The 24715-nt window shown below is 31.6% G+C and overlaps 1 protein-coding gene across 1 annotated transcript; it reads right to left on the bottom strand.

Annotated features, from left to right (window-relative positions):
* Positions 1-6266: 6266 nt before the first annotated feature.
* LOC102624703 (transcription factor MYB114-like) lies at positions 6267-14526 on the bottom strand. Its single transcript, XM_006482321.3, is given in 4 exon segments — positions 6267-6934; positions 14191-14320; positions 14408-14481; positions 14483-14526. Coding segments are annotated over 4 exon segments (789 nt in total). The 3' UTR covers positions 6267-6393.
* Between the last annotated feature and the right edge of the window lie 10189 nt (positions 14527-24715).

Raw genomic sequence — 24715 nt, 5'->3', positions numbered from 1 at the left:
AACGTAATTTTCTAGTGTTCTCTTATGTGCTTATTTTTTATTTTCTTCGAATTTCATTTTAACTGTGGTTCTGCTTCACCTACCAATTTCCTAATAGGTAAGAGTGTCATTTCCTCAATATCAACGGAGAACAAAAAAAAAGGTGCAGCATTTTATGTCATTCTCAATATCATCAGGACGACGACCAGTATGATCCAAAAAACAAATTTACCAAGTGAATAATAGCAATAGAAATGTTGGAGTGCTTGTGGAATGAGACAACTGCGGCTTCATCAGCAAGTCCATAAGGCCAAAGTCTAAGTCATCATCTTCATCTTCTCAAGACAAAGGCAAAGATATCACTACCACCAAATCCTTCAAACTTACAAATACTATTACCTACTATTTCAAGTGCCCTAATTGTTCGGCTAAGAAGAGAATACTTGAAGATAACGAGAACTATAACGACGAGGAGGATAATGAGGACGACGATGAGGATGCAAGTGAGCTGAGTTACAAGGAAATTGCCAATCCAATTTCAAACAGAAGTTTTCTTCGTTCAACAATTTGCTAGAAATCAACATGAGTTATGAGGTAAAGAATTTGAGGGGAAATTTTTTATAAGAGTCACATGTGAGTTTAGATGTCTATTTAGATAAAAATTAAATAAAATAAATTTTGGCTATTTAATTTCATTAATGACACATGTCAATGGATCGTTGAAAGTTTAGGATGAATAAGAGAGAAAATGCCTGGGAGAGAATCTAGATCCAAGTTTTTAAGGTAAAATAGTTAAAATCATAATAGAAAATTAGAAGTTAATAGGTTTGTAATCAATTAAGAGATCTTGATAGATTTTGAAAGAGACAAATAGTATAATTCAACAAACAATAAGATATTTTGATCATTTTTCGTTAAACTCTTACACTTCAAACTTCCTTGTATTGAAATCTTTGTATACAACGCAGGCCTCATATGATATTAAGGTATGGTAACTTTTAAGTTACAATAGTTTTATATATATCTATTTTATGTTTACTAATTTTTTCAAAATTATTATTTAAAAATTATATTTACTACAAACTATTAACTTTTATTATAATAATAATAGTAATAATAATAATAATAATAAAAGTTAATAGTTTATAGTAAATATAATTTTTAAATAATAATTTTGACAAAATTAGTAAACATAAAATAAATTTTCATCATACAAATATAAAATCGAATCAATTTAGCTTTCAAGCTATCACAACTAGTGTTTATTAAATATTTTAATACTGTAACTTTTAAGTTACAATTACCAACTTCAATTCTAAACAAGGCCCTAATTTCGTCGAGTCCGGCCATCATCGTTCCCCCATGCCCCCTTTAGTTGTTGGTTTGCTAGCAAGATGTTAGATTACAACAAGTCTAATTGCGCAAATAAGATTTGGGAATGAATAGTAACATAAAGTTGGGCTACCATCTCAATCCGTTGCACCTTCGTTATTGGTCTTAGAGTGTTGTAAAATATGACTGGAATTGCTTTTGAATGCTGTTAGGGAGTGATCTTAATGTAGTGTGGTTATGAAAGTTTTGAGGATGGTAAATGTGATAGCGGCGGAGGTTCTTCCAAAAAATCGGTGGTTTGGTCGAAAATGTTAGGGAAGTAGCAACGCTTTTTATGGGTTTCAATTATAGCAATCGGTACAGCGATCGGTGATGATGAATAATTATAAAGGTTGCACTAGTAGAGACGAGTTGATTGATGGTGGTGGTATTAATCAATGCGTGGTGAAAAATGATGAACAGAGGCAGTAGTGTTCGTGGTTGTTATAGATCGATTTACATCTTTTTTTTTTAGAAATCGACGGCGGTTTTGCTTGGGGTTAGATGGGCGGCTGGTTCCGACCGTAATGGAATTTTGATAGACGAAGAAGGCCTCAACAAAGGCGGAAACATTGCTGCATACAGTGGTTCATGTTCTTTTTTTGTTTTTTATTTTTGCTCAAATACTTTCATTAACATCACTTTTAGTCATTCGATAATATATTGCTACAATCACCTAGATTTTATGCTAATTGCAACGACAAAACTATAAATAACATACATCATACTATTCCTCACTAATTAATTGCTTCTACAAATATTTGTTTCAGCTAACTAATTTATTGTTATATAAACCGACATCTTCTTGTTCCCTTAAATAAAATAATTGCAACGTTAACAATTCCTATTTAATGACATGCATTCCCGGTTTGCTTCTTGTGCCCCCTGGCACACTTCATAGCTACATGATATTGTCTTTTTCATCCAAGGGTGATTTCACAACAAGACGAATAAAGGGGTATAGTGTCTAAGGGGCACGATAGACGGAGCCAATTTTGTCCTTGGACAAATTGATTATCATTGATATTTATCCTTCTAATTTAATATTAAAAAAATCAATATCTTGGTTGATTATTTTTTTTAAGGGTATCTTGGTTGAATTTTAGAACAAATTAGAAAGACAATCCAGCATTTCACCTTGTGATACGTTACGCTACTACAAACTTTGCCTAGTTATGAAGTATTGGACAATGGGGATTACTTTTGCCCACAATTAATTAAATTCGCGGTGAAAAGATTCAAATATGGAGAATATATATAGAATTTGAAAATTTTAAAAGGCACATTGTCCATACTCATAATTTTATATAGGATCTCACTACCTTAAATTAATGTATGATACATTTTTCATTTATAAACAGTGAATGAGTGAGACCCATTCACTGTTTATGTGAAAAATATACCATTAAAGTAGTGTTTGCCTTCTATATATTATAATTTATTATGAACGTCAGATTACGTAAAGAGCATCCGTTGCATCACTCATCGCGTAAGAGTAACGACTGCAAGCTCAAAATCCGTCATCTCACTTTGTACTGATTGATTGTTTAGTCAATTTCTTGACTAGTACTTACTGATTATCAACGTAACTTTTTGCATGTCCTTTCATTACAAGGACAAAATGGATCTCATGGTAAAGGCTTTGTGAACGTGTAATTATCTCGCCCAAACAACACGATGGTTGCTTTGATTAGTGCTCTTATCACTGGAGATATATTTTGTAAAGTACATTGTGTACACGCAGCTAATGAACCGGTGAGCGTAGTAGTTGCCTCCGTCGAGCAAGTTGTAAACAATAAACGACACATGGTGTAATTTGTGGGCCAACTCTATGATTGGAGGGAAGGCATGCTCAGCGCTCTGCCCTATACACGGACCCAGTGGCTGCCATCTAATGCGTGTCGAAATTCAATACGTTGAGCATAGGACTTGAGTACTTTTGCGTCTATTATTTTCAAAGTTTTTGCGGGAAAAGGTGTTTGGATGTTGGGGAGTGGGTAATGACACTTGGATGCTTAAGCTTTTACAATAATTCAATGGAAGACGATATAGTTTCGCCATTTGTATAATGCACGTCGCTCACCCCCATGCATGCCAGAAAAACATCGGACCGGAGAAAACCCGAATTTGGGTTAACTTGGTCTTCACTCTTCAAAATGTATGGCTGCGGAAAGCCTCTATCGAAACCTGCTGAAGTTTTGAATTAATTTTTACCATCCAAAATGAGGTACCCGTCCGGATGAAGTATTAAATAATTTTAGAATTTATCAAATTAATCATCCAGATGAATTATTGGCAATTTGTTAAGTCTAAATTTACACGACCGCATTTATCAGATTCTAACATTTTGTTTCCTCCGGTTGCCAAACTTAGAAATTTCAATGAGAAATGACACATTCATCAACATTCAACAGAACTGTCACTCTCAAGCTATATAGTATATACATAAAGAAGCTAGAAAATATTAATGCTTCATTTACATGAATCCGTCTTCTCGTATCTGTCTTTCGCTTACTTAAAGCGATAGAAAAAGTGGCAGACGTTCAACTAATTATTTTTCTAGCTAAATGAAGAAAAATAGAAAGCTTTGTGTTGACTTCATAAAAATTGACGGTTTCGCAACTCAATATCATCGAATCATTATTGCTGGTGGCTGTCATATTCCATGGTATGTTCCTGATAATTAGTTAACGTTTGATTATCTTCACCCTTAATTAATGTTACTTCCAATTTCCAAGTACCGGAGGAAGATCTTGTATTATCAATTCATCACAGCTGATGAATCTTTTAATTAGTATACTTGACGAAACAAACACGGCAATGGTTAAATGATACGATTACACCTGATTATGGGCAGCATATAAATGGTTGTGCAAATCATATGCTATAATTTTCATTTAATCGTTCAATGGTTTGATTTGAGAAATTTGCATATAGTAAAACCTCTTTATAGTAATACAAATAATCTCTATGCAGTGACAAAAAAAACTTCTGATCCCAATTAGAGACAGTTCTAAATAAGAATAAACTCATCTTAAGAAACTTTCCTCTGGATTGTAATAATTACATGTATATTTCAATAAATTTATATTAAAGGTTTAAGATGTAATAATTTTTTTAAACATTATTTGGGACAATGATTTAAGTGTTTAGAGATGACTTTATATATTCCCAACATTATATTGGTCGACACATGTACTAGTTTTATGAAATCATGTCTATCTCATTTATCAATGTCTATATATTAGATTTTAAATGTTCCTTTAATTTATTATTAACGTAAGTGCAAACTTTATCTCTATATCACTTCCACTAAGGATAACTAAGTCAAAATTTTAATTTTTTTTAACTACGTCTCTATTAAGTTATAATCTTCTCAAAGTAAAAAAATTAATTTAGTCCCAACAATATAATTATAGAAAGATTTTACTATCTATCTATCTAATTTGTAGATTTTAAAGCCAACATTTATGTTTGTCTATATATTATTATGTTCAGAAGTTCTGAATTCTATCTATGAAGATGATGTAATTGTGGGTTAGTTTTATGGTGTCAAATTGTGAACGTGTGATTCTCTCCATCGATAAATTAAGGGCTTTAAAGATGAGACAAAAGAGTTGTTATTTGTCATCATAAATTCATCAATCACTCTAGTCTACTAGGTGTGGATCTTGTAATAGTGACCTAATAAGACACCGAATATGAATGATATGGTAGTTGAGGAAATAGATCACACTCCAGTTCTAACGGAAGCACCTAAACGGAAAATGAAAACGATACGGAGCATGTTAATTTACACGGTTCTGCATCTGGTTAATCAGTAGCAGAACTATAATTTTGGATTCAACAAATCAACGGTTCAAAGGCGATCAGGATGAAGAACCTAAAAATATAAGCATGTAATTATTCCATTCAACAATATCAATGGATTAGAAGTTACACATTGTACCTTAATCCTATCATACTCACAAGTCATATCTAATTTGTTGGCCATTTGCAATTTTACATGATTGAAAATATGATGTTTTGTGGGAAATGTGACAATAATATGTAAACCAGACTGAGTCACTAATTCACACATGATTTAACTTAAAAAAGGAAATAACATAAGAAGAACAATTTAATAATAATGATTGGTTTAACAAAGTGTTGGCTCCACTGGCAATGGAGTCCCTTAAAGTGGCTTGACTGGGTGTGCTCTCCAGTTCAAGTCGCAGGGAAGTCGTCTATATTGGGAGAACTTGTACCACCCGGTTCGAGCGGGAACTTCTAGTCTGGGTTGTGGTACGGGTTTAAAAGCGTCTCCCACAGTTGGGGCCCTCTCCAGCATATCTCGTGGTTAAGACAAATAATAATAATAATTGATTTTCCTAAGTAAAAAAAAAGAAAAAGAAATTAATAATAATGATTGGTTGACAATGATTTGTGAATCAGTCATATAATTTCGAAGGAAACGTTGATGCAATTAATATTAGTAGTTGATTATCACTAAATATTTGGTAATTAATTAAAGTTCCCTCGCACGTCCAGATTTATTATAGAAGGAGGAAAAAAAAAAGATGTGAATAGAAATATTTTATAATTAAAAATCCACGTGGGCATCAAACCATGTACTAAGAGAACCGCCTATTATATATATGTACAAACCAATATACATATTTATGTTGCTATAAATAATAAAACAATCTTTCATATTGAACAATCATTTTCAGTCCCCCAATCTGCTTAAAGCAACTCCTAGTTCGAGAGCGATGATAATAACATTGTGCTGTCATTTAGGCTTTTCCGTTTCAAATTAAAATTTCCTGAAAGAGATAGCTTTGTTTGCACTATGAAGCACACCGCGTGTGCCTAAAATTTCAGTAATTGATCTCATGCAATAATATCATCAACAGCTGATTAACGATCGACAGAAGTAACAATAACACACTGCACCGACAGTCAATTTGCTTAATTTAATTGCATATTTATTGCTTGGAAAAAAGATAGATTACGAAGTAGTAAATTTAAGGACAGCAAGTTGAAGTAATTTTTCTTTTTTTCTTAGTTTGGATTGAGAAGATCCCAAAGTTCCGCGTCGAAAGCGAAGTCATCAGTCGTACAACTCTGGCCTGCTTCAATGACTCTATTTTCCTTCACCTTTGTCACTACTGGAGACTTTTCGGCAAAAATATTTGCCGTAGTAGATTCCTCTTCTGGCCGACTCAATAAGCTTGAAATTCCTTGTTGATCCAATTCGTCTCCGAATAAAAAGCTTTCCCACCATACAGATTCAGTTTCATTCTCCTGCTGCTGTTGATGATGATGATCATCATCAGACGGGGTGGATTGTTTGCCGAGATTGTAATCTCCTAATTGCAAATTATTTGAAGTCATTCCCTTGCCCTTCAACCATTGTGAGTTTTTAGCGAAGGTCCGAGGTTGAGGTTTTATGATATTGATCTTTTCCACCTTCTCAGCTTTTGCTTTCATCTCTTTATTATTCTTGCAGCATTTATCCACTTTCTTGCGCAGGTACGTGTTCCAAAAATTCTTCACATCGTTCGCTGTTCTTCCCGGAAGCCTGCCCGCAATCAGTGACCATCTACATGCAATTCAACCAAATTACAGTATATCAGAATTGCATTTTGCCAACAAAAAAGGGACAAAACGATAATTTATAATAAAAGTAAAGTTGAACCCACATCCTGTTACAAATTCTGTGTCATAATTTTGTAAGTTTAGTACTACTTAAATATATATTCTGCAGCTTTAAAAGGGTGGCCGAGAGGTTGGATAACCATCCATATTCGAATAAGAAGAAATTAAAGAATAGAAATTAATAACTGGATAACCATCCATCGTCGTGTTATTGTAAAAGGCTGAATTTGAAAGGTCTAACATGTCACCATTCCCTGAAAAGTACATCATAAATTTCTGATTAATTCCTATTTAATTCCGGCCTACAACCTGTAAACCTATGTACATGCCACGAAAAGAAAAGTCTGCTAATATAGTAAGAGTTCTAATTTACGAAAACTTTGTGACAAGTGTTTTGTTAGATGATGGGGTAGTTTATGCGTATGCTATATGTTGCTCAACCAATATGCACATGTTGCTCAATTCTATAGTTATTATCATTATACAATCAATTTATTAAAAAAAATATAATAACTTCTTTTTTAATTTCTTTTTTCAAGTTACAGTACACTTCACCTACGTCTTTACCCACCCAACCGCAAATTGGATGTATCCGAGTTAGTTCCTTGCATATTTTAAATTTATTTGTTTTTAATTACATATTGCATTCCACATTTTCCCACTTCAAATTATACTTGCCTCTTAAAACAAACAGTCTTACAAACACTCTTATTCCTTGATCTCAGATCAAGACTCAAGAGGTCAACCAATAAGATTGTCATAATGTTATCTGTCGATAAGGTCTCTACTCGCATGATTCGCAATTATAACGTTAACACTAGAAAGGTGATGAGCAAGACAGCTCATAACAAAAAAAAAAAAAAATTAGAAAAGCAAAATAATTTCTAGATCATAATCTAATCAGTTTTTAAATGGGGTCGCAACGCTGTTTAATATCAAATCTGTTTGATACTTTTGTGGTGTCAATTTGAGCTTTGAATAATGAATAAATCATTTTCCTAAGGGTTAATTTTGACATATCACTCTGTGATATGACAATCTTCAAATCACACTCTTATTATTGAAAACATCAAGTTACTCTCAAAATTCATTATCTCTCTTTTGTTTTTAACGGCCAAAAATATAAAATAGTATTTGTATATTTTCATAACCGTCAAATAATAGAAAAAATGTCAAACTTAGGTAGACTAATTTTAATGGGTCCAAATCTTTCTAGGTTTTTAAACACATATAAATATTTTAAATATTTATAGTATGCTCCCTAATACTTTTAAATATTTTTATTTTGTGTCTATATGACTAATTTTCTTGAACGGATTAAATTTTACCTTTTTATATTTAAAATTTTATTTTAAAAATAAATATAGAAATTAATTAAAAGCTATAAATGGAAAAAGAATAATATTTTTCTTTTTTTCATACTTTTTATTATTATCATTATTATTCTTTTTTTCATTTTGTAAAGGTATTTAAAGAAAATATAAATATAAAAAAAGGAAAATCAAAGAACAAAAGAAAATTGTTACTGGAGTTTCACCAAACCACCTTCATCGCACACAACCTAGAAATCTTCTAATTCTTTGCTTATTTGCTAAACTCAAAATATTAGTATTCTAATAAAAACAAATCACACAAATTAGAGGGACAATAGACTCCACTCTTTTGAACCCATTCCCACAAACAGCCAAACTCAAAACCGAAAGCCTCACACCTTCCATCATCCTAATTCCTATAGCACTATTGTTGATGCATCAATTTGGATAGGATTTTGACAAAGTTCACTTTGGTTATTGTTTCTTTATTTCTCTTTCTCCTTCTTTTCCGTAAAATTCGTCATTGCTGAAGGTAGCTTTAAAAACCCACTTGCACAAACACACACAGCCATCTAATTGTACTTTCTTTTGTTAATTTCAACAAAATTTAATACTCAATGCTATATTTTATTTTACATGTGACTTTCATCCAGTATTTTCAATCTCCTAATAGATATTGGTTGTTCTGAGTTTTGGATTTTATAGATTCTAATTTCTAGGTTTTGGACTCTAATCTATAGAAATTAAGTTTTAGTTTTGATTTAATGTGAGAATATACTAGAATAATGGTTCTATAGTTGTCATGTACATGAAAGGAAAGAAAAAAAAATAAAGAAAAAGATGAAGAAGAAGTAAGGATGAGAAAAAAACAAATGAAATGAAAAGACAAAGGAATAAGGATGAAAAAAAAAAGAAGAAAAATAAAAGAAAATGAAAAATGAAAGAAGCAGACAGAGATGGCATGACTTGTAATTTTGAAATTTGATCTTGGAGGTATTATCGTGATTTACATATGATGACATATTTTGTAATTTACTTAACTAACATGTCTAATTTAGGAAAACTATAAATTTATTTAGGTCCATTAAGTCATTTCAACAATTTATTTTTTAATTCTTTTTTACTGTTTACATATTAATATTTTAATAGTTAATTTTTTTTATTTTTCAATGACTAGTCATAAATCTACTTTTTTCATTTTTTAAGGACTAGTCATACATAAATTTTTTTTTAGTCTCACAATATCATTACAAGAATATTTTGTTAGGGTATGAGTACTTTCACACTTTTATAAGTCAACGGCGGTCAATGGTTAAATATAACGAGTTTTGGGGGGTAACTTGATATTTTTAATAGTAAGAGAGCAATTTGAAAATTATCACTTCACGAGGAGGTAGGCAAAAATTAACCCTTTTGCTAATTATTAATGATAATACCCCAGACTCAACGGTGTTTTAAGCATAAAGTTTGTTCAATCTCAAATAAAATAAAAACACAAAGTCAACCAAACAGAATTAAGAGCTGATTGGATTTTTTTTTAGAGGCTCAAAAGTGATTTTAAAAATTAACTTTGGTGTTTATTAAATTTTTTTAGAAATTACTTTTAACAAAATCATTTCATCTTACAATAGATTTTGAAAAGTTGAGAAGGAATAATTTTTCAAAATCTAATTTTGAAAGATTTTGAAAATCAATTTTATACTTAATACAGTTTCATGTATATCCTCGTATATATTATAAGAATAAAAAATTATCCTTATTAATTAAAAAATATAATAATTAATTTTAAAAAGACTAGTAATCTAGTATTATTACCAATTATATTGAGATAACAAAATAAAAAAATTAATAATAAGAAAATTTTATTTTATTTTAGTTATCAATTATTATATGTACACAATTAAAATTTTTTTACACACATGTTTATAAATGAATACATAAATTTTATTCAATATTACATCAAATTCAGTTATTTACATTCTTACAACGATTTAATAATAAGATTTACCAAATATATACGACTATTTTTAAAACTCATAGCACTTTTATATACACATTTTATCAAACATTTAATTGATTATCTTCACAGTTGATTATATTTATAACACAACTAACAATAATTATTTTAAAAGTTACAGTATTACCAAATTTGCCCAATTAATTACAAATCTTTTTTTCAAAAGTAAAATCATGTGTCTTCATTATTAGTGAATTTCTCACAAGATAAATATTTATTTAATTCATATATTTTAAATTAAATACCTATTTCACTCTTATTATTTTTAATGACTCAAAAGCCTAATTACACAAAAATTCAATGTGTATGTGTGTGTATATAAAAACCTCTATTCTTTCAATCGGTGAATGATACAATGACTTTGATTCTTGCAATATAGTATACAAATTCGATGTTGGAATAAATCAACTACTAGGCCTATTTGATGTGCCCTTGTCGTATATCCTACATCATCGTGAGACCTGAAGACTCCTTCACTTCGGAACTTCTGGAATTAATTCATGTAATCTTTAATTAAGTTAGCTTGACTTCAACAATCAAAGAGACAACATGGAATAAGCAACCAAATCCACGTTCTATAGCATATAAACATTTCATCGCCAACGGCAAAGCAAGAGAGGAGCAAACAATAAAAGCATGTAGTCCAAAAGATTATGCAGCGATGTACATATCACAAGTGCTCTCAGATCAGAATTAGGAGACCCATGAAAAATCATTATTGTCAATTTGCAATCCAACTCCAAAGGCTACAAAGTCATATTTCTACGAGTTCAACATATAATCCTATCCATGGCTTCAAACACAAGACAATTTCTCTATGAAGCATGCACCTATAATTAATTAATTATTCTAAAATCACAAGGAACTTAATTTACTCTCCAATTTAACCATTGATTTTTCCCAATTCCGACATGAGCAGCGGCTTAAGGGGGGCACGAGCAATGGCTTAAGGGTGGCACGCCCCACAGCAGCTTAAAGGCGGCACGAGCAGCGGCTTAAGGGCGGCAAGAGTAGCGGCTTAAGGGTGGCACAAGCAACAATTTCAGGGCATGAGCAGTAGCATCAAGGGACAAGTACCGGGGCGTGTGGTGGGTTAGGAAATTCTATTAAGGATTTTTTTATTTTTTCTAGGTAATAATCGATGAAATTTAATTGCTTTAGGTTTGTGATTTTTAGAGGAGGTTTTTGGGTAAATTCATTGGTTAATAGTAAGGTAATATTTCATATTAACTTTTTAGTTACTTTTTTTTTTTAAAAAAAAAACCTTTTACTTACTTAAACTAACTAGATCCGTTAAAGAATTGGGATGGAAATATTTTTTTAAAACGTTAGAGAGTTTTGTGTTCCTTTCTCTAAATATTTAGGGTGTATCAATTCTTTTCCTATTTTCAAAATAAAAAAGGATAAAATATACTTTTTTGTGTTATTATTTATGCACAAATCGTTGTAAGCTTAAACTGTCAAGAGAGAAAACAGAAGGTGATTTGGAATTAAAGATGAAGCTAGCTTGGAGCAAATGGACAAATTTGTTCTTTGCCTGTGCATTTAATTTGCTTTTCCGCACAAGGTTTTTCATTGTTGGCTTTCTTAATTGACATGGGATCTTAATAAAAATATGTATCGTTTGAACAAGAACCACTATAAAAAAGTATTTTTAAATTCTACTCCCTCTATCAAAGGTAATTCTCTGCGCTCTAGTGAATTCTTGAAATTGTCCTAATATTCTATATTTTGTTTTTCTAATTTAGCCATATATATATATAACTAGAAAATATAACGCGCTTCACACGGCTTTGAAAAAAGAATTTAGTATTATCATTTTTTCTTACTTTACACTTGATGAAACTGATAAAAAATATGAATTGATTTTTTTTAAGATGAGGCAGTCTTATAAAAAATAAAAAAAAAGCTATTAGCCAGCAATACAAATAAAGAAGCAACGCAAGATAAAGAATAAAATGAGAGAATATATTATAGAGTGATTTTATTCATTCCAATTGTGTGTGTACAAAACAAAAAGATGAGCTCTCCTTTTATAGTTACATAATCACTCCATGAAATTAATGAAAAATTATGGATCATAATTCCTTGTGAGATAGTGGGAGTTATAGGGAAGCTAAAGGTTGCTAACGGGAGATAGTGGGGAGACTAAGAGATATATGTTATGAATATCTACATTTATTTTAATAAATTCATAACACTCCCCCTTGGATGTTCATTACAAAGAATGTGACTCATTAAAATCTTTACATAATTATTATTGTGTAATAACAATCAAATTAATTATGAGAAGATGAAAAGCTAAATTTAAAAGAAAATTTCTCTATTTATTAGATAATAGAGAATATACAAAGATGAGAAATGGTGATGCCACATCACCTCCTCAAGTCTCAGCTTTATATAAATATATAGATATAGATAGATTGTATCAGAGAACATTTGTGGCATTTATATAATGAAAAACGTTAATTAAAGAGCTTGAAGACAATGCTGCATGCCTTGTTGTCATGAATGTTAGCGTGTTTAGACTTTAGAGCATGCAATGCATTATACAAATTAAAAGAGCCAAAATCAACCACGGGCTTTAAACACAATTACGTACACTTACAGTGGTCTGGAATTTGCAAGGACGTCGTAGCATGCGAAAGAAAATACTTAACATGATGATTTATTATTCGATAACTAGATAATCTAAATTAATTATTTGCTACTACTTAACATGATATAATTGAAAATACGTACTCTTGAATAAATATTTTCCTAAATTTGCACTAAAGAATATTCCAAAGATCTGCATCGAAAGAAATATCACTCCATTGACATTGTCCAACTTCACCGGCATTATAACATCCCGCTTCTGATGCAGCACAAAGGCTTGTATTGTGTTCTGAGCAATAAGCGCTTCCTCCATCACCTAGGCTTATATTGTGTTCTCCACTGGTGGAGCAGTAAGTGCTTCCTCCATCATCTACTTTCTCTTCCAACAGGGTCTCCCACCGCTTAATATCATCATTTTCGAGTGCTGTCTGATCCACTGTTATTGGAGATGGCAGCTTATTGCTAATATTATCTTTCAATTGAACTTGAACGTTTTCTAGAACCGTCACCTTTGGCCTTAACCAAGTTAAGTCCTTGCAGAAGGTTCGAGGACGAGGCTTTATTACGTTGTGTTTTGCGATTTTGGGGGCCTCCGGTTTCAATTTCTTAGCATCGGTAATATTTTTTTTTGCGAATGTGGGTATTCCAGTAATTCTTCACATCATTCGATGTTCTTCCAGGAAGTCTAGCAGCAATCAGTGACCACCTACAAGCAGGCGGCAATGGTATAGATTATTGACCATTATAACACAGTAAGTATTGCTCTGAAAGAATAATGGGTTCTTGTTTTATCTTATTAAATGTGAACATTTAATTTCACATTTAATAGACATACATGTCATCATAATTGATTTATTGGCCATTCGCCACTTTGTTTTTTTCTTCTTGGAATTAATAGTGTATTATATAATATAATATAATATAATATAATATAATATAAATGTATTAAAAGTCCTGTCGAGGGTTGAAGTTCATCCCAATACTAGTCAGAAGACAGAACCTTCAGAAAAAAAAAAAAAAAAAAATCTTTTAGCTGAATAAATATAACATGAGATTGGTAACAAACAATTGGGGGAAGAAAAAACTAATGAATACTTGTGCACATGCACGTATTAAATAAATAAATAAATAAATCTTGGCAAGGTAAGTAGTTAAGCTCGCGTCAATAGGAGACATTATTCTTGGATTTCGTTTATTTATGTAAGAGAGGAGTATATAGAGAAGTAAAAACCTCTAAAATTTTAATATAATAATAATAACATATGCTCTTGCCTGTTGCCTAAAAGCTTGTGTAGCCTAATCATGAGATCAATTTCATCTGCTGCGAATTCGCCTCTCTTAATATTAGGCTTCAAATAATTCAACCATCTCAGTCTACAGCTTTTTCTACATCTGTTCAAGCCTGCAAATAAATTAAAATAAACTCAGAAGAATTTTTATTATAATCAAAATCTCATGCATTAATGCATATTGATATGTTTATGTATACCTGCTCGTAGAGGAACTTGATGCCATTTTCCTGCTCCGTACATTTCAACGCATTTTCTCATAAGATTATCTTCTTACAGTCCAGGACCCTTTTCTCAGTACCCCCACAGAACTCGACATTGTTTGATAACAAATCAAGTACGGATAGCTGTTTAAATTTGTTCAAAAGCCTCCAAGGGGCTACTTATAGTGCTTATACTCATCGTCCAACACTTGATGTTCTGTAAGTACGGAGACGTGCGAGTATACTGTCCACATATCTGCTATGAGACTTTACCCAAACTGGAAAATACATAAAATCGATCTTTTCACAACAGGGAGTTGTTCACAACCATAAGTCAGCCGACACTGCATCAACAGTAATCCATTAATTAATTTCAGCCCATTATAATACGCTTTTTATACTTTGCGCTCATTTGGTTCGCTCTATGTAGGGACATTGGCTGAAAGTAAATCTTGAAATTCCGATCATTTTCTCTGATTTTCTTTTTGTTATTAAATTTCAATAATTATAATTACATAGTTGAGATGAATAGTTTGTGTTTAGAATGATGTACATGCATGCCACACCATATGTTAGATGTTAACTGACTTTATCGTTGGGGATGTAAATTTTGTATCCAAACTCAACTATGTTAGTGCAACATTACTCTAAATTGACTAAGGAAAACTTGACCTCTCCTTATATGACACCACAATTATGCAAGTGCAACATAACTCAATAAATTGATTCTCTCTTGATTTCATACCACTGCCATGCATTGAATAGTTATTGTCGCTTAATAATTAATGTAAGCCTTAAGCCTACTTGTGCATGAGTTTTAGTTATGATGATAATGGAGTAAAGCATAAACTAAAGCAGCTAAATGCCGACAATGCAAAAAGTAATTAACGCCTGAAAAAGATGAATTAGAATCAAAACTTTGAATTAAAATTAACTGATGAGCTAAACTTTTTTAGAGTACTGAATCAATTGTTAAAATTATTTTAAATTTAGTTAATTTTTTTTAAGTACTAAATCAATAGTTAAAATTATTTTAAATTTTTATTTATTTGTTTATTTAAATAATTATTCATTCAATACTCAATAAAATCCTTACCTCCTTTTTGGACCTAGACTTTTGCCAACATACATAACTTACTGACAAGACCTTTACCGAGAAAGTTGATAAGAAAATTGAATGCCGATAGCGGGAGGGCACAACCATTAAACAGAGATTGGAATAGAGAGAGGCTAACCTAATGTTTCTTAATTAATTTATCTTAGTGTTTCCGTAAAACCCAGGGATTCGTTGTCATAAAATTAATGAAAAACTTAATTAACAACGTGACTGATGACCATTTGATCTAAAAAATGAAGATAATATCGAAAGTGTGCCATAAATAACATAATGTAGCTCGACGAATTCAAATTCCACCATCTCCATCACAATAAAAAAACGACACAAAAAGTAATTAGCTAACCATGGATTTGGATGTTCTGAAAGCATGGGATCGTTTTGATATATCTCAAGATTTTTGGGTTAAATGATCACTAATTATTTTATGATTTCACTTTACTCGGTAGTGTCTATAGATATGTGTGAATGTATCATCCCATCCGGGTCATCTTTATAATTGTAGCAGCATTATTAATGAAATAGAAAGAGTCCAAAAATTAAGTTAGCATTTATGTTGTGTTTACTTGCTGGAGTGGGAGTGAGGAGTGTGGATTCCTCCCACTCCAGCGTTTACTTCTTCTAAATGAGAAGAGAGTGGGAGTCCCACTCCGTGGGCCCCACCCATTTTTGGAGTGGGGAGTGGGAGTGGGACTCCCATTGGGGGAGGTGGGAGTGGGAATCCACTCCCACCACTCCCTTTTTTATCATTTTATTTTTTTTAATTTAATTTAATTTAATATTTTATAATTAATAAAATAAATATTATTATATTTATTTGAATAATAATATTATATTTAACTAAATAATAATTTGCATTGATTCTAAGTTAAAATTATTTTAAAATAATATTATTATATCAACAGAGAATTAATAAATATAATATTATTATATTTATTTTAAAAATAATAGTACTATATTTATTTAATATTAATAATAATAAATAGTTTATTCTAAGAAAATATTAATTTTGTACTAAATAATATTATATTATTATTTTATATAATAATAAATTTAATATAATTATATTAAATAAAATAAAATAAGGTTTCATTTTGTATTAAAATTAATAATTTATTGTTCATAATTAAGAATATTAATAATTATAATAAATTTATAAATATAATAAAATAAATATTATTCATTAAATATATTTTTTATTAGTTTTGTAATTAAAAACTATAATTCTTTAAATAAGGATAAAATTGTAATTTGAAATTATTTACTCCCAATCCAAGACAAAGTAAACACATAAATTGGATTCTGATCTCTAATCCATGCTTCCATTCCAGTGTAAGTAAACAACCTACTCCCACTCCTACTCCACACTCTCAATCCTAGGATTCCCACTCCTCAGGATTTCCAATCCAATCAAAAAAATAAACGCTACCTTAATGAATGATGGATTCCTAACTACTGATTCCTAACGGATGCTGGGGCCCTGAATGATTGATGCTCGAAGTCAAGGGAGATTACAGTGGGCCCCCACAGAGTGTGTCTTAACGACACTTGTAGAAATAAAGAGTGCCCGACAAGTGATGTGACAAAAGACACTTGTTCGTGACTTTGTTCGTGGTGGACGAGGAAGAGGAGCAGCCAACACCTTGGTGATGCATTGGCCGAGAAAAGCTTCCTTTTTATAAGAAAAATGAGGTTCTTATCATCTTTAGCACCACACTTAGAATCGAACGTTGCGTTTTAAGCTAAATATAAATTCTCTACAGTTCATGCATCACACACGCATTCTCCCTCTTACCTCACGCCAAATCTCACACTCTCAACCAACGACAAATCTCACCGCGCTCCCTTCTCACCGTCGGCTTTCTCTCTCTTTCCGTGGGTCTCTCCACAAATCTTACCTCGAAAATTTGGAAAATTTATGGCTTGAATTTGTGAAGATTCAGCTGGAATTGTGTTGCTCGTGGTGATTGCATATGTGGTCAAGTTTTGCATTTGTAATCAATTTGTATTGGCAAGTGAGTTCAAATTGATTAGTAATTGCATTTAGATTGATTTTGAGTGAAGTAAAAGAAGAGTGCTCTTGTACCAGTGAAGCGGTTAATATAAAGATTTGTACATTTTGTGGATTCCGCCCTTGAACAATCATTTAAGATTAACACTTAACCTGGCACATGATATGTTGCATAAGAACAGCTTGATCTTTTGCTGATTGTTACCAAAACCAAAATTACAACCCAAAAGATATCTGATTGTTTGCTTATTCAACCAAATAAAGACGCCTTTTAGTGATGTGGGAGATGCGATCGACGACGGGGAGAGAGAGTGAGAATCAGCTTGTGGTGATTCAAGCTGCAAGTCAATTTTTGACATGTGTTCTGAGCAGCGTGTGGTGGGAGCAGCGAGTGAGCAGTGCGTGTTGTGTCAACGAGTGAGCAGCATGTGTTGTGTGTAATATGTGTGGACAATTAATATTTAGCTCAAAACGCATCATTCGGTTCTAAGTGTGGTGCTAAATATTGTAAGAATATCACTGCTGTTTTTATAAATCTTCATTTTTCATTAGTTACCTCCTGTAGTGAAATCAGTATTTCACTTATTTGATTAAGCTATTACATAAAACGGATAAAATTGAGTAGGTCAGTAATATGGTTATAATCGATAAGCCACTAAATATAATAGGCTTCAACAAAATTATATGAAAACTAAGGGTGCCAATATAAAATTGATCTTAGATTACTATTGGCCGGTGATATTTTCACCATAAATTTTGTAAATCCTCCTCATTTTTATGAAATAATTACAATTAGTTCATGTTATTCTTAAAGTTTTTGAATAAACAAGAAGTTTGGAGATTTAATAAAAAAAATTAAGTACCTAAACTATTAGATATAAGGGCTCATATTGCTTCGGATAATTTAATTATTTTATGGTTTAATGGTAAAATAATCAAATAATTTTTTTAAAGCAATCTCAATAGTCAAAGTACCTAAAATAAAAATAATAAAAATAATTTAATGGATTAATTATCTAAACTTCAGTTTGATTTGTATATTTAAAAAATAATATGAATTTATTTTACTTATTTTTTGAAAATTAGATAAATTTTAAAAAAATCAATGGAGTGAAAATATCTCCACCATTCATTATTTTACTAATTTTCTTTAAATTGGAAGTGGTTTAGTGGCTAGGGTCAACTCCCTAAAACTTCAACAGTTAATAAGTTGGATTAACGTCATGATAAAATATCGATGATAATCGTTAGAATCATAATAAGTGCGTATTTAATATTTATTTTTATGATCGTGCAATAATTATCAATACTTCACCGTTGAGCTAATCCAACTTAATCGACCTCTAAAGTTATATGTGGTCAGTGGTTTAGCCCCGGATTGCCTCCATTTTTCAGCCAGCAAATAAGTTCCGCCAACTTTCCATGCTTGAAGACGTCAATTGCAATAACAACAATATGTCATGAAAATACGACAAAACAAGGGTGTGTCAAGTGCATGGCAGCATGAGGACCGTTCCATGGAAGGACTTTGGCCGTTTGTGTCGCTTTGATGATTTGATAGTTGATGATCGACCCATCACCATCTCTGGCTATGAATCATTTAGGGGCCATGCCCTATCAGCCCTAAAGAAAGCATTGCGTATTCTTGATGTGTTGCACTCGCATCGTTGATTTGATATATATGTGTTGCACTCACATATATATATAATAAAATTTTCAATAAAACATTAAAATTGTGCGATCTTAAAACTTAATTTCATAATACTATTAAACTCCATAATTTTAAAGATTTTTTAAATTATTCCGCACTTTAAAATTTCAAAACAAAAAATTATTATATATAATAATTGCTTAATATTATATTAAAATAAAAAAAAAACTAAACAATAAAAAAAAACACACTCTAAGTATTTGATTCTATAATGCATTAAAAATTATATATTTTTAATCCATTAACTTGTCTTTAAATTAATATAGTCAGAGAATTATTATTATTATTATAAAATTCTCTTTCCACTGAATAAAGTTGGAACAATAAACCTCTTATTTTTTATCTACCCGCTAAAAGCAGCAAAGTCGTGTACATGATATGCTGATAATTTATTATGTACAACAAATTGGTTAACAGTCCATTTGAAGTCTTTTCTGCAATATTTGTGTTTATAGATAATGTCGTGCTTGCAGGTCTGTTTTACCTAATACACACATATATATCTGTCAACAATGGCTCGGATAAACTACTTATGCTTCCAATAATTCAAGTTTCATGTATTTTGATGACAAATTTACCTACTATTTTTTCTTTTTCTTTTTTCACAAAAAGAATCTGACACAGCAAAAACACTGTTTTATGTCATCAAAATTAATGCTGCCAAAATCATTAACTTCTGAATGGAAACATCTGTAATTCTCTTCTGTATATGAGACCCGACTGACCCGGGTTTGATTTCTTGGCTCGCAACGGAATCGTGTTTTTGTGACCCAAACATATCCCTGAGTTCAACAACAACAAAAATTACTCCCAAAAACGATACCTGCTTTTCGCTGTTATGTTAATATCGACCAAATAAATATATATCACTTTCACGGACAGGTAGATTAATTTTTAAAATTAAGTAATCAAGGTGAGCTAATCACATCAGACCACACGCATGTCATGCTACCTCTAATGGCAATTATCACGATCGAATCTGCTGCCAATGATGCATGGCATGGCAGCAGTAAAGCAATACCATCACCACCATCATTAGTTACTTTGACCAGCTAGAATCTCTCCGTTTCATCAATCAATTGTTGATCTTTCCAATTAATCAATTTTAGTCACAAATTTTCATCTATTTGAGCTACCTCCCCATTCCAGTCTTCTCATCTGTATGTATATAAATATTGTGGTACGTTTGTTTTTAGTATTTGGTTTAATTTAACTTTTAAATGATATATTCATTAATCATATCATGTTTCCTAAAAATTGATGGTACATATACATATAACTAATCGATCAATATATTTAAGTAGAGTTTTATTATTTGTTTGGGATATTTATATTTAACTTATTGTTTGACATGTGTATCGGGTGTGATCGATTTTCAATAACCAAAATATTATGCAAGCAGAGATGAATGTTAATGAGTATAAGCAAAGAGGAGGTTTTAAAAAGAGAGGAAAATTGGTCCCTTGCCATGATTACAATTATAATTCGTATGATAGTGACCATAATCGTGTTGTTTATATTCGGTAAGATTGCATTCGTATATCACATAAATGACAAAACTTGATCATCCTCATCAACGAATATGTATGTGTTTATCTTTGGTGTCCTTTGCTCACAAATTTTTTATATATATGTAACCGCTGTAATTTTTAGTGACGTACATAAAGAACTTAGAAGAAGGATCCTACGTCAACGTCAGGCTTGGGAATTATCATGTCAATTAGTGGTAGATCGATTTGCCTGCAGAATAGAACATAAAACATTGTTAGTGTGGTCTTTAATCTTTATTTTATTATTCAATTTCAAGCTCACTAATTGGGATTAATGTCCATTACTCCAAATTTAAATTATGCTCAACTTTTGTCGATCTCAAATACTCAATTAACTTGGTTATTAATTAGTACTGTTTTATCTCAACCTCATTTGGTCCATCAGTTTTCTTTTCTTTTTTAATTTATTTTAATTATTTATTTCTTTGTTGATGTGAGATCCATTAGCTAAGCTACACCCACAACGCAAGCTTGCCAAAATGCCAGATGGGCTGGGCTATAATGAGAGAATTGAGCCCAATTAAATACTCTTTAAGGCTGAAGGCCCGATGATTGGATTAGAGGCCTACCAATCATTTACTTATGCTAAAAGACTAAAAGACCCTTTTCAGTTTTCATAATCATGGACTCCAATTCCCAATGATGGCGGTGAATGTCAAGTACAACTTGAGTCTTTACCCCTTTTTTCCTGAATTACCACCAGTTGCTTTGCTGCATGATATTAATTCGGAGCACTATTTTAAACGTGCAACATAAAAAGTATGAGAAGGTTTTTAGGTGTTTTTAAATGAAAAATGAATAATGTGTTTGATTCTTTGCAATGTTGAAAGTTAACTTTATAAACTACATTTGTCAACATATCTGATGGATTATCTTTGGTATTGATCTTCTTTAATAACACACTATTACCCTCGGTAATCTCTCTCGCATGATGATAGTTCACATTTATGTATTTCGTCCGAGCGTGATATGTTTGATTCTTCACAAAGAATATCGCACTTTGATTATCACATAAGACCTCAATATTCTTCTGGATTACTTTCAAATCTCCAAACAAGTCTTTCAACCAAATAATTTTTTTTACAACTTCAGTTCCCAAGTCTTTCGAGATGAAAGACTTGGGTGATGCACAGAGAATACTTGAGATGGAGATTTATAGAGACAAAAGGAATGAGAGCGTATGGTTGACTCAAAAGTCTTATTTGAATAAAGTACTAGAAAAATTTGGTATGGATGAAAAAACTAAACCAGTTTCTACTCCTCTAACTCCTCATTCCAAATTAAACTCTTCTTCATATCATTTATCTCAAGAGGAGCGCGATTACATGGCTTATATTCCATATGCTTGTGTCGTGGGTAGTCTAATGTATATTATGGTGTGTACAAGGCCTGATATATCTCAAGCAGTGAGCATGGTTAGTAGATACATGCACAATCCGGGTAAAAATCATTGGTTTGTAGTGAAGTAGATCATCTGATATCTGTATGTGATAGTTAATGTGGGGTTATTGTTCAAGAAGGATTGTGGTCAATAATATGTTGGGTATTGTGATTTTAATTTCGCCAGAGACCTAGATAAACGAATATCATCAATGGGCTATGTATTCACATTGGGTTGAAGTTCGATTAGTTGGAGGTCGATTCTGCAATCAACAATTGCTCTATCCACTACGAAAGCAAATTATATGGCAATAACTGAGGTTGTAAATGAAGCTATCCGGTAGAAAGGCTTGTTGGGTGATTTGAGAGTGATTCAAGGGAATATTGAAGTCTTTTATAATAACGAAAATACGATATTCCTCGCGAAAAATCCAACATATCACGCTCGGACAAAATATATAGATGTGAAATATCATTATGTGAGAGATGTTATCGAGGGCAGTGATTTGTTATTGAAAAATATCGATATCAAGGATAACCCATCAGATATGATGACGAAGGTAGTTTCTAAAGTTAAGTTTCAACACTACTTAAAACTAATTCAAATCATTCGATTGTGTTAAGTTATTTCCTTTGGAATTTTAAACTACGGTGGGCTTGATCCCAAACTCTGGGTACATAAGCAATCACAACGATGCAGTCACTTTGAAGCATTTCAAGGATCATTTGGAGATAAAGTATAATGGTCCGGTAATGTCGGCTCAAATTTGGCAAATTTTTGCAGAGGTAGAAATTTGTTGAAGTGAACAAATTGTTGGCTGCAGCCAACAATTGTAAGGAAGTAAAATCAAATTCAGAAAGAAAAAATGGACAAATGGGATGAAGCCGAAATGTTTGAAAAATAATAATAATTAAAAATTATCTTTTTAATTATTTTAATTTTTTCACAGTAACTCATTTCTTCTATAAATAGTTAAGGATTTCATTCATTTTATTCATCCAAAAATTTGAGAGCTTAAGAGAAATTACAAGTGAAGTAATTCTAGAATTCTGAGAGTGTGAGCAATTGGACAGTGTGTGTGAAAGTGCTTTGAGTGTATTTAGGTTTTTGGAAGTGAGGTTTTCATTACTCAAATATTGTACTCCAATAATTGTTAATTATATAATTATTTTCTCTTACTCTCGTGGACGTAGGCATATTACCAAACCACGTTATATTTTGTTTTTTATTTTCTTGTGATTATTTGGTACGCTTGATTCCACATTCTGTGCATAACAAGTAGTATTAGAACCGATGGTTTATACTTTGAGGGATACAATATTGTTCATGTATATGGTATTATTCTCGTAAACGGTATTGTTCATGAATACGGTGGAGATGATCATTTGTACTTAGGAGACAGTCTATTGTAAGTAGTGTGTATTTTTTCATGTCTAGAAAAGTTCTGTCAACAAGGCGATAAAGAGTCTAAGTAGTCTGGGTCTTAAGTGAGACCGTTGTGACCTCTCCATTCTCCTGAGAACTTTTCTAGTGCATTTAATCATGCGAAATAAACATCATAAAAGTTCTTTTTCAAGTGAAAATAGTTTGTTGAGAAAATTGTATAAAGTGAAACTTTCAAAATTAAGGAGGGATTTACCTAGACTATTTCAGGCGACACTTTAGGTGGGAGGTGAGATTTGTCAAATCGCCATTTAGAACTTATTATAGGAGGTCAAAAGATCAATATTGAAAAGTTTGATAGGAAAATTAACTTCGGCATGTGGAGGCGCGAAATTATGGATATCCTTATTCAAATCGATCTCAATGTTGCTTTGAAAAATAATTGAGAACTTTCATTTAAACCCAAGATTAAGTTTAATTAGAGATGAATGTTATTTTGAATTTGAAAGATCATTCTTTCTTTGGGTTTTCTGAGAACTAGTGAACTTATCAAGAATTTACATTCTTGTAGTATTCTAAAATAAACTTATCACTCACTTTCTCATTTAAATCTTGAGTGTGGCGTCCATATCATTCTCTATACATCTAGTTAATTTTTTCTTAAACATTGGTTTATGGTTTTTGTTTCGCTTAAATTTGTTTAGAACTTTCTTGGGAAGTTGAAACTACAAAGGTAACAACTTCATGTCCTCCCAAGTGTTTATTGGTCTTTCACGATTACGACTCCTACTCAAAACAAGCTAATCCCATTAAATTATAGCATAATTAGTAAATTCAACAGTAGCTAGTTTTACTTTTTTCGCCTCAGAGTAGTTGTGTCAATCAAATACTATTTCTACCTTTTTTTTCCCACTCTAAATAGGCTTTCAGATCATTTTTACCTTGAAAAAAAGAAATTTTTAGTTTGATACTCCCCAAATCACAATCTATACATCTTGCTCTTCTTTTATCTCTTCCATGCATGTCAACAATGGCTGGTCATCAAAATTATCTAGGTCATCACCATCTTCTTCTCCTATGGCAACATGCCCTTGATTACCTTTTACATTAAGAGCTATTGGTTGTTGCCTTCTTTGTAGATTGGCGATAACAATG

The sequence above is a fragment of the Citrus sinensis genome, chromosome 6, assembly GCF_022201045.2.
Source record: "Citrus sinensis cultivar Valencia sweet orange chromosome 6, DVS_A1.0, whole genome shotgun sequence".
In the NCBI taxonomy this organism is placed as follows: Eukaryota; Viridiplantae; Streptophyta; class Magnoliopsida; order Sapindales; family Rutaceae; genus Citrus; species Citrus sinensis.
This window is presented reverse-complemented; position numbering and strand designations above follow the sequence as displayed.